The 11,940-nt window shown below is 40.2% G+C and overlaps 2 protein-coding genes across 3 annotated transcripts in view; both read left to right on the top strand.

Moving 5' to 3' along the window:
- On the top strand, positions 3,715-9,101 carry LOC109218436. Its single transcript, XM_019382801.1, has 3 exons — positions 3,715-3,927; positions 4,024-4,396; positions 8,935-9,101. The coding sequence occupies exons 1-3, from the start codon at positions 3,715-3,717 to the stop codon at positions 9,099-9,101; spliced, it is 753 nt and encodes a 250-aa protein (XP_019238346.1).
- LOC109207362 (protein GDAP2 homolog) overlaps positions 10,408-11,940 on the top strand; it is a 7,788-nt gene continuing 6,255 nt past the window's right edge. The window contains exons 1-2 of one of the 2 annotated variants that reach the window (XM_019370272.1): positions 10,408-10,580; positions 11,162-11,592. In XM_019370272.1, the coding sequence (XP_019225817.1) occupies positions 11,290-11,592 (303 nt within the window). In that variant the 5' untranslated portion in view covers positions 10,408-10,580; positions 11,162-11,289. The remainder of the gene's footprint in view (positions 10,581-11,161; positions 11,593-11,940) is intronic. The other variant, XM_019370264.1, reaches the window with a different exon arrangement.

Below are 11,940 nucleotides of genomic sequence, written 5' to 3' on the forward strand. Positions count from 1 at the left end.
TTATGCATGCCACGGAGAAAGAGGCAGTTGAGTTAGCAGCTTTTCGACTCCGAGATATTGCAATCCTTTGGTACGGGGGATGGGAGAGGTCTAGGGGACGTGATGCACCTCCAGCTATTTGGGAGAATTTTTCGGATACCTTTCTTGACCAGTACTTACCACGGGAGATCTGACAGGATCGAGTCGATCAGTTTCTAGCCCTCAAGCAGGGCAATATAAGTGTTCAAGAATATAGTCTCCGTTTGGACTCATTGGCCAGATATGCATCATCCATAGTTGTTACTATACGGGACAGGATTCACAGGTTTATAGCAGGATTGGCCCCAGAGTTGACCGAGGCATGTGCCACCGCTGCATTGCAGGATAATATGGATATCTCCCGGATTCAGGCATTCACCCAGAATATCGAAAGGGGTAGGCGTCGGCAGCAGGGTACAAAGAGGACTGAGTCAGGACAGCGTAAGAGGATGAGATTTGCCAGGTCTCAAGAGTAGTCTCAGGGTAGTTATAGGCCCCAGTACTTCGAACGTCCACCTAGGCCTCTGCCACCTCAGTTACAGGGTTACAGGTATGACCGCTATACTCAGTCAGGACCAGGTGAAAGCTCACAGGCATCGGGTTTGCAGCAACAGCGAGGTTCAGGGCAGACATGGCCATTTCCGTCGCGGTGTGATATGTGGTAGAGGACGCTTGGGTCAATGCCGAGTCAGTTCTGATGCTTGTCATACATGTGGACGTCCGGGGCATATGATGCGAGATTGCCCAAATAGATATTCTGGGGTTATGGCGGAACCAGCGAATTCAGCAACAGGATCATCTTTGTCCGTGCATCCTTCAGGGCGCGAGTCTCAGTCTTTGGCTGGTAGAGGTCGAGGCAGAGGTAGAGTTTCTTATTCAGGTGGTAACCAGAATCGTAGCTATGCTTTAGCGGGTCGACAGGACCAGGAGTCTTCACCAGACGTTGTGACAGGTATGTTGACCCTTTGCTCTCACGATGCTTATGCCTTGATAGACCCAGGATCTACTTTATCGTGTATTACCCCATTTGTCGCGGGGAAGTTTGGTATAGTGCTTGAAATACTAAGTGATCCTTTTGCGGTATCTACACCGGTCGGAGAATCAATTATCGCTAGACGAGTTTACCGAGGTTGTTTGTGGTCGTCAGACCTCAACCGACCTAGTTGAGCTAGAGATGTTGGATTTTTATGCTATCATGGGCATGGACTGGTTGGCAGCTTGCTATGCCACAATTGATTGTCGAGCAAAGACAACCAGATTTCATTTTCCGGGTGAGCCATTCCTTGAATGGGTAGGTAATATAGCGACACCCAAATGTAGGTTTATTTCCTATCTGAAGGCGAGGAAAATGATCGCAAAAGGGTGCATTTATCATATTGTGCGAGTTAGAGATGCAGATGCTGAGATACCTACACTTCAGTTTATTCCAGTAGTCAAAGAGTATGCATATGTATTTCCAGATGAACTTCTAGGTATTCCTCCAGAGCGAGAGATTGATTTTGGCATCGATTTGCTTCCGGGAACTCAACCAATATCCATCCCTCCATATAGAATGGCACTTGATGAATTGAGGAGTTGAAGGAGTAGTTAAAAGATTTGCTGGAGAAAGGTTTCATCAGGCCTAGTACCTCATCTTGGGGTGCACCGGTACTGTTTGTACGGAAGAATGACGGCTCGCTGAGGATGTGTATCAATTATAGGCAACTAAACAAGGTAACTATTAAGAATAAGTATCCACTTCCAAGGATAGATGACTTGTTTGATCAGTTGCGGGGAGCTAGATGCTTTTCAAAGATAGATTTGAGGTCGGGGTACCAACATGTCAGAGTTTGGGGGAAAGATATTCCCAAGACAGCCTTTAGGACCCGATATGGACACTTCGAGTTCCTTGTCATGTCCTTCGGGTTGACGAATGCACCTGCCGTATTTATGGACTTGATGAATAGCCTATTCCGACCATTTTTAGATTTGTTCGTGATAGTATTTATTGATGATATTTTGGTTTATTCACGTTCAGAGGATGAGCATGCGGACCACCTGCGAGCGGTACTCCAAACCCTCCGTGATAGTAAATTGTATGCTAAGTATTCTAAATGTGAGTTCTGGTTGAAGTCTATAGCATTCTTGGGGCACATTGTATCCGATGGAGGTATAAAGGTAGACACTCAGAAGATTGAGGCTGTGAAATACTGGCCTAGACCTACACTCCGGCAGAGGTTCGTAGCTTTCTAGGCTTAGCAGGATACTACCGGAGGTTCGTAGAGGGTTTTTCTTCCCTTTCGGCACCATTAACGAAGTTGACGCAGAAAGCAACTAAGTTTCAGTGGACGGAGGCTTGCGAGCAGAGTTTCCAGGAGCTTAAGAACAGGTTGACCTCAGCACCAGTTCTAGCACTTTCAGAGGGTCCAGATGGTTATGCCATGTATTGTGATGCCTCAAGTGTCAGGTTAGGATGTGTCCTGATGTAACATGGTAAAGTAATTGCGTATGCTTCAATGCAATTAAGGAAGCACGAGCGGAATTATCCGAACCACGACCTCGAGTTAGCTGCGGTTGTCCATGCACTTAAGATATGACAGCATTATTTATATGGTGTTCACGTTGATATATTCACAGATCATAAAAGCCTGCAATATATCCTCAAGTAAAAAGATTGAATTTGCGACAGAGGCGATAGCTTGAGTTATTGAAAGATTACGATGTTAACATTCTCTACCATCCAGGGAAAGCAAATGTTGTAGCAGATGCCTTAAGTCGCCGATCTATGGGTAGATTAGCACATGTAGAGGCACAATTAACTAGAGAGATTCATCAATTGGCTTGTTTGAGGGTTTGGTTAGTAGACTCTGGTAATGGTGGAGTTGTACTCCAAAATACTGCAAAATCATCTCTCATAGCTGAAGTAAAGGAGATGCAGTACGAGGACCCAAAGTTGGTCGAGTTGAGAAAGCGAGTTACGCAGTACAAGAAGTCGTTGTTAGAGCTCAAGGGAGATGGGGTTCTCAGATATAGGGGTCGTTTGTGTGTTCCAGATGTAGCAGGGCTACGAGACAGGATTATGTTAGAGGCACATTATTCGTGGTACTCCATTCATCCTGGATCCACGAAGATGTATCATGGTATTAAGGATGTGTATTGGTGGAACAATATGAAGAAGAACATTGTTGAGTTTGTCGCTCAGTGTCCTCGTTGCCAGAAGTTTAAGGTAAAGCACCAGAAGCCGAGAGGGCTAATGCAGACTATAGAGATCCAGATGTGGAAATAGGAGGCGATAAACATGGACTTTATCACGGGTTTAACTCGTTCTCATCGTAAGTTCGATTCCATATGGGTGATAGTCGATAGGCTCATGAAATCAGCTCATTTCCTATCGATCATATCTACATATACAGCAGAAGACTATGCAAAGTTATATATTAAGGAGATAGTGCGGCTACACGGAGTACTAGTATCTATTATATCTGACCGTGGGGGCCAGTTTACAGCACATTTTTGGAGGTCATTTAGAAAGGTCTAGGGAGTCAAGTGAATCTCAACACAGCTTTTCATCCACATACTGATGGATAAGTCGTGCGTACAATTCAAATGCTCGAGGATATGTTACTAGCATGTGTGTTGGATTTTAAAAGAAGTTGGGATAAACACCTACCTCTTATCGAGTTTGCATATAATAACAGTTCCCGCTCCAGTATCCAGATGGCTCCGTACGAAGCTTTGTATGAGCATAAGTGCAGATCTTCTATCGGGTGGTTTGATGTTGGAGAATCTGGGTTACATGGGCTAGACCTTGTTCAACATGCCATAGAGAAAGTAAAGCTTATCCGAGAGCGACTGTTGACAGCCCAGAGTCGTCAGAAGTCATATTCTGACATGCGGCGACAAGACGTAGAGTTCGGGGTTAATGACTGGGTATTCTTAAAGGTGTCACCTATGAAGGGCATGATGAGGTTTGGCAAGAAAGGCAAGCTTAGCCCACGGTATATTGGGCCTTATAGAATCATTCAGAGAGTGGGCCAAGTAGCATATGAGTTAGAATTACCCTCAGAATTGGAGTCTGTCCATCCGATTTTTCACGTATCTATGCTACGAAAGTGCATTGGAGATCCTACCCAAGTGGTGCCCACGGATGATGTACAGATTACGAAGGACTTGTCATACGAGGAAATTGTGATTGCCATCCTAGACCAACAAATCCACAAGCTACGGAATAAGGAGGTAGCCTCTGTGAAGGTTTTATGGAGAAGCAAGAATGTGGAAGAGATGACATGGGAAGCAGAGGAAGAAATGAAGTCTAAATACCCCCACCTATTTCAAAACGAAGATATGGCCCGAGGTGGGATACCTCAGCACAACTCTATTCGGGCCAGTAGGTCATCAGGTAAGCTCTTATTTTTTACTTTCAGAACTTATAATGCACAGCTGTGTGAGGCCAAGTGTTTCTATTTATAGACATTGGCTATGTGTGGCATGTATAGTATATTTCCTGGCTGCGTACAGGTTGGTTTTAGTCTAGTGTACGGACGAGACTCTGGAAAAAAATTTCCCAAAGTCTCTAAGAGTAAACATTCAAGGACAAATGTTTCTAAGAGGGAAATGATGTTACATCTCGCGTTTTCGTACGTTAAAGTTTCGTCTTCAGTTAATAGACGTAGACTCAGGGATGAGATTATCTTGAGATTATAAGCATTTATGCTATTTATAACAAGCGATAAGTAAGTGTCGTGAAAGATAAAGGGTAACGAATCAAAAAAAATGATTTTCATTGAAGGTTGTCGATTTCGGATAAAATACGGTCCGAGCTGCAATATCCGGTATTTATAGACTAGTGTCATACAAGGTACCCCATGACCACGATAGTAGAATACTTAAAGTATGTTAAAAGTGAGTAGTATTTTAAGTAATTTGAGATAATTCTTAATTATGTGGGCAATTGATTAATTATTAGGTAATTGGAATATCACTTAATTAACTAAAGAATTATGGGATAAAGATTAATCCCCCCACCCCCCACCCCCCACCCCCACGTGGCAGCAAGCCACCACCCAAATATATAACTCTTAAGTCATTATGGATACGTGGCAAAATCAAAGATTAAGGGGTGTGGTTAATCCACCACATGGAGTGGGGCCCACACCAATTCAATCATAAGGCCTTTTTAATTCAAAGAAATATACATATCTTTCAACAATTCAAAAATAGCAAAGACTCTAAGTATGGTGCAATTTGAAGCAACATGATCTTCAACAAGTAAGGTACGGATCTTCAACAATTTAAACAAAGATTTCGTAGCATCTTAAGCAGCGTGAGATTTTGAAATTTTAAGGGAGTACGGTGCATTCCTTCTCAAGAATATCATACGAATTTTTTCCTACGCCGGGGATGTTAAGGCTAAGCCCTTCCTTCATTTTGGCATGATCTCGTAACTACATGTGTTTGATGACGAAGCATAAAGAGAAGTTCATACTTCCGAACTTATGTACATTATCCCAGTCTCATAAATTACAGTATTCTTCCTTATCGGGCTTTTATATTCAACTGAGTATTGTCTTCTTCCAATCAAGAGAGAAGAGGTTTTATATATATATATATATATATATATATATATATATATATATATATATATATATACACTATAGTATTTTCACCACCATCGAGCTATAAGCGGTGGGCAGGCCCCTATTGGGCACCTCTGATCAGATGGTAAGTTATATACCGAGCCTACTGTGGCCGAGCGCCTATCAGCGAGCTCAGTTGGCCGAGATACAGAGCCTAGTATGGCCGAGCGCCTATGAGCGAGCCTACTATGGCAGAGCAGTAATATATATCGAGCCTTATAGGGTCAGACAACTATTTTACTTACTATAGTGAGAGAGTTGAGCCAGTATCAGTAGGTAAGCATATCTTCGGATTATCTTTGACTCACAGTTACTTTCAGTTATTATATTATCAATTCAATTTCAGCTTTCAGTTATTTTGTTGCCTTACATACTCGGTACATTATTTCGTACTGACGTCCCTTTTTCTAGGGACGCTGCATTTCATGCGTGCAGATTCAGACAGACATGCGGGTAGACCTCCTTAGTAGGTGTTGCCCGAGTTCAGATTTATCGGTAAGCTCCACGTCCTTCGGAGTTGCCGGGTCTAGAAGTTTTGTGTACATCTTGTGTATATATTTATATAGGTTATGGGTAGGTCGGGGCCATGTTCCGATCACGGTACATCTATCAGTAGATGCTTGTAGACATATCCTGTCAGTTAGTGCAGTATGTTGGGCTTGTAGACCTTGTGTGTATATTTTGTTGGTTTGCCAGCTGTAGTAGTTATGACGGCCTTGCCGACGCAGCTTTATATTGATGTTTAGTCAGCGTTAGTTTCCATTCAGTTTTATATTTTGCTTCACAAATTGTCTTGCAATGTGGCCCATGGCCAAAGTATGACATTATATGTTCATAGTCCCTAAGTCGCAAGTTGGTACGCAAGGATAGGTGAGGCACCGGGTGCGGGTCTCGCCCCCTCCCTCCCTCCCCCCCCCCCCTCCAGGTTCGGGGCGTGACACTGAACCACGTTCGAAACTCATCCGAGCTCCTAGGGACCATGTCCGAACATATCAAAAAGTCCCAAAATATAACGCGGACCTACTCGAGGCCTCAAATCACCCATAAAAACATCAAAATCACTAATCGCACCTCAAATCAAACTTAATAAATTTCTGAACTTTCAACTTCGAAAACTCGTGCGGAACTATATCAAATCAACTCGGAATGACCTCAAATTTTGCACACAAGTTCCAAATAACATGAAAAATGTATTCCAACTTTCAGAACAACAATCCGAACCCGATATCATCAAAGTCTACTCCCGGTCAAACTTTTGAACCTTCCAAACCTTTAAATTGCCAACTTTCGCCCATTATGGCCAAAACCTTCTAGAAACATCCAAATGCAAATCCGGCCATACGCCCAAGTTTAAAATTACCATCCAGACCTAACAGAACCATCAAAACTCCAATCCAAGGTCAAATACACAAAAGTTAACTTTGGTCAACTCTTCCGACTTAAAGCTTCTAAAATTAGAATCATTCTTCTAAATCAATTCCGAATCACCCGAAAACCAAAACCGACGATACACATAATTCATAATTCATAATACATCATACAAAGCTACTCATGTCCTCGAACCACCGGAAAGAATGCAAATGCTCAAAACGGCCGATCAGATCTCAAATAACCTAGACATGATTTCTAACATGAATAACAACTCACATAGTCATACAAATGGAGAAAACATAATATCAAGAGGCATAATAGCAAAACAAGTCATATAATGGCCTAAGAACTATCCGGATCATGAAGACCTGGTGCACGCACACACGCCCGTCACCTAGCACGTGCGTAACCCCCAACCCTTCTCAAATACCATTTGGAGATTTGACTCCGAATCAATGTTCAAATCTCAAATATTCGTTTTAGAAAAATTTGGACAAAAATTAATTTCTCTTTTAAATTCATTAATCAAATGCCAAAATTAATCAAAACCGAGTCAAAAAAATACTTACCCCAATCTATGTGGTGAAAATCCTCTCTAAAATAGCCTAAAACCGAGCTCCAAATCTCCAAATGTGATAAAATGAACATAACCCTCGAATATATATGGTCTGCCAGGTAAGTCGCATCTGCGACTAAAGACCCGCTTCTGAGGTTTCGTTTCTGTGGCCTCAACTTCGTTTCTGCGCAATCGCCCAAACTAAGCCCATGTCGCTTTTGCGACAACAAATCCGTTTCTGCGCTCAGGGGACCGCACCTTCGGACACACGGATGCTCTCAAGTCTCCATACCAGCAACGTCACGCCCACTAGACCATCTTCGCTTTTGCGATACGATGTTCGTATCTGCATCCAAACTTCTACATATGCGGAAACTCCAGCACCACAAATTCTTCAGCAGTGCACCATGAGACAAACCTATCTGAACCACGTCTGAAACTCACCCGAGCCCCTCGAGACCCTATTCGAGCATACCAAAAAGTCCCAAAACATAAGGAGGACTACTCAGGGCCTCAAATCACCCATAACAACATCAAAACCACTGCACCTCAAATCAAACTTAATGAACTTAGGAACTTTCAACTTTCAAAACTCATGCCGAATCATATCAAATCAACTCGGAATGACCTCAAATTTTATTACACAAATTCCAAATAACATAACAAACATATTCCAACTTCTAGAACAACAATCTGAACCCAATATCATCAAAATCAACTCTCGGCCAAATTTCTGAATCTCCCAAATCTTTAAATTGCCAACTTTCGCCAAGTATAGCCAAAACCTTCTAGAATCATCCAAATGCAAATCCGAGCATACGCTCAAGTCTAAAATCACCATACGAACCTAACGGAATCATCAAAACTCTGATCCAAGGTCAAATACACAAAAGTCAACTCTTCCGACCTAAGCTTCTAAAATAAGAATCATTCTTCGATATCAATTCTGAATCCCCCAACGCTTCACACAAGTCATAATACATCATACGAAGCTACTCATGCCCTCGAACCACCAAACAGAATGTAAATCCTCAAAACGATCGGTCGGGTCATTATATGTTATTGCGCATTGCTACCAGCATGTTTACAACTACAACTCCGGTGAATGCTGGTAGGCGATTCTCAAAATGTTTGAAAACTAATTTAAGATAAATTTAATATTTTCATCCTTTTTTAATTTTTGGATTTCAAGTTTAGCCATAAAAAAATATGATTTCATTGGATAGGGTAAAAGATGTTGTTTTACGAATGGGACGATAATTTGCTAGATCCAAAGATTGCTGACCTTATCAGCATTGAAGTATGAAAAGGACACTCTTAAGTGTGAAAGAATAGTTCTATAGATAAAGGTGGTTGAATTTGAAAATATTTTAGCAATGGATGTTCATGTAGAAGATGATGTTGATGGAAGGATTGAACTGGAGGCAAGGTATATTCCTGCAGAAGATTATGTTGGATGGATGGTTAAGATGAATGAAATGAATCTGAATAAGCGGATTAAGGTCTTGTGCGTCGTTGTCGGATCGTGCCAGCTTGGGTGATGAAATGAGAAGGAATATTTGTTTGTTGGTAGGAATAGTTTAATTATTCCAAGTTTTCTTTGTTGGAAGTGTTTTGGATCATGTAATGTTCTACTGAATAAAGTATATTAAACAATTTGTTTACTAATGTAACATTTGTTGAAGTTATTAGACGCGAGTTTGAGTCTATTACGCAACTAAATAGCTATTTATTAATGGACTCAGTGTCTATTATGCAACCAAGTAGCTATTTTATTACTAGATACATTATCTATTACGCAATTCTAGCTTTTTGTAATACAAAAAGGATGATCATCGAAATAAAAATTACAACAACAACAGTTAATCGACAAAAAATTATTTCATTACATAAAGGTAGATCCAAATATCAAAATTACAACTAGTTCACCAAAAAAAACTGTGTCATGATCAATTCAAATACATGAATTGATGGAACATTATGGTCACCTTCACCTGCTCCATCTGTTTCACTTTCCAGCTCATCTTCACCATTTTCACCTTGTTCATCATCATCTTAGCAATTAATTTCTTTTTGTGATACCTACATGCAAATATATAATATCACATTTAATAATTTGAAACTTACGATTGGAATAAGAAAAACAAGCCCTAATTTCAACAAATAATTATTAGCAGACGACAATCCGCCACGGGTTTATTAATAAACATTAGGTCGCCAGACTGACGAAATTTAAAATATAGAGTCCAAAGGTAGTCGAACAAGGAAATATAACCACCCACGCCATATAATATATAGTTATACACAACTATATCGAAATTCCAAGTGCACATATACAAATCCCTTTACAAACCCCAGATCACATTTGTAAGAAACGAAAAAAATAAGAATTTGTGATTTACCTGAAATTGAAAAATTCTGAGTAAATATACATTGCTTGTTGGGTCTACATAGACGATTCAACCCAATTGAAGCTTGATTCTTGTCGGAGGCTGCCAGAAACCACCGTGATCGAGTGGGTGAGTTAGAGAGTGAAGCGAAAGAACAAAGATAAATTGGTAAAAGAAATGAAGGAAATAAAGATGTTCCATTATTTAATAGGTGACTTATAAGTTTTGAAAATGTTAAAAAGACCCCAATTATCTTAACTCATTTATTTAGCCATTTTCCAAACTAAAAAAAAAAGTTGGGAAAAAAAAAAAAAAAAAAGGAGGTCATATGACCAATTCAAATTTGATGGTGGTGTTTTATACTAATTACTCTCAAGTATTTCACTTCCAGCTTCATAATAATTTTAAGTTTTTTTTTTGGAGCTTAACAGCGAATACTGACACCGAAAATGACAAAACAACCCCAACGATAAGTTAAAGAAAAATATTCCACAAAATAGCAATAGACTCCCGTCGGAGAGAAGGGAGTCTTTGTTTCGGCGAGCTCATCACGTCCACCAAAATTCCTCTCAAAGTTTCTGTCTTTGCCTCGCTTATTTCTATATTGTCGAAACCGCGCACCGATTGCAGGTAATTGTTCATAATTTTCAATGTATATGCATATCTATGTCTCTCTCAACCTTGTTGTGTATGTATTATTGGGTCTTTTTTTTTTCTTTTGGGATTAACCTGTGATTTTGAACAATCGGAAGAGCTTTGAAATTGGGGTCTTTAAATACATACTTTTATTTTGGTCCTAAATTGATCAATTTTTGACTTCTTGATGAAAACTAATATGGAGTTGATTTAGATTGATGCCTGTTAAGGTTTTTTGATAGAGTTACAATCATGGGGTTGTTGAGTTTCCCAATTTGTATAGCACTATTTTGGTATATTCCAAAATGTTTAGTACTATCCACTTTGTTTAATTGTCCATCAATTGTGCGCTTCACTTCTATGAAACGTGCACTTCACTTCTCACTTTTACTTCAAGCTCCATGGATATTGTTGCTTCTTTGTCGCTTCTTGCTTTTAAAAAGTGGAGTTTGAGGAGCTATATTTGGACGCAATAATTCTATTTTTCTCTGAAATACTACTGATCTCAGGGATACATGCTCATGGTATTGCATCCTTATATTCTAATACCAAGTCTTTTGTTTTCTTTTTTTCAGGAAATTTGAGTTGTTTTGGTACAATCCTTGTGGGTTATGAGTTTGACTTTAGCAATATTCAAATAAAGGAAAATATCAGCTCTTTTCTGAACGACTAGGAAGAGAAATTTGATAAAGAGTAGCAGAATATGTATCGGCCTGTGCCTACTAGTACTCGAGGCGGGGTACCTACAGATAGTGGAGATCCTGTGGTTACACTGGACCAAGTTCCATGTTGGAGTAATGCTGAATTTAGGTACTCATATGAGAATGAAGATCCTTCTAATTCATACTTCCCAGATCCTTTGGCATCTGCCTCTGGGTCTGAGGGCAATGCAAGTGGCATGGTTTCCAAGTTTCCCCTGGATCATGAGATTAACTCCAAGATATACCTGTGGAGAGGAGACCCCTGGAATCTTGAGGTAGATGCTGTCGTTAACTCTACTAATGAGGTAAGAGGTGACTGTCATATAGCGGTTTTGTTTTGCATGTCCATCATAAATGTGAGCATCTTTTGTTGTTTAGTATGGAAAACTTTGGAGATTGAACAGCTTGTTTGCGTACATTGTTTCATGTGAGATGGCAACATAAAGGTGAACTTGTAGCCGAACAAATTAACTACACTTGCATTTTTCTTGAAAGTGTTGAGTTCCAGGTAGCTCATCTCTATGTCTGACTTAAGTTAACTCTGGTATTGGATGCTTGATCTTGAATCAAGACTAAGTTTCATAACATGAATTCTTTTACATTTTCTTTCTATTTCCTTGAAGGGATTTTTTTTTGTTTTTTTTTTGGGGGTT

This window comes from Nicotiana attenuata, chromosome 2, assembly GCF_001879085.1.
Source record: "Nicotiana attenuata strain UT chromosome 2, NIATTr2, whole genome shotgun sequence".
NCBI classification, from domain to species: domain Eukaryota; kingdom Viridiplantae; phylum Streptophyta; class Magnoliopsida; order Solanales; family Solanaceae; genus Nicotiana; species Nicotiana attenuata.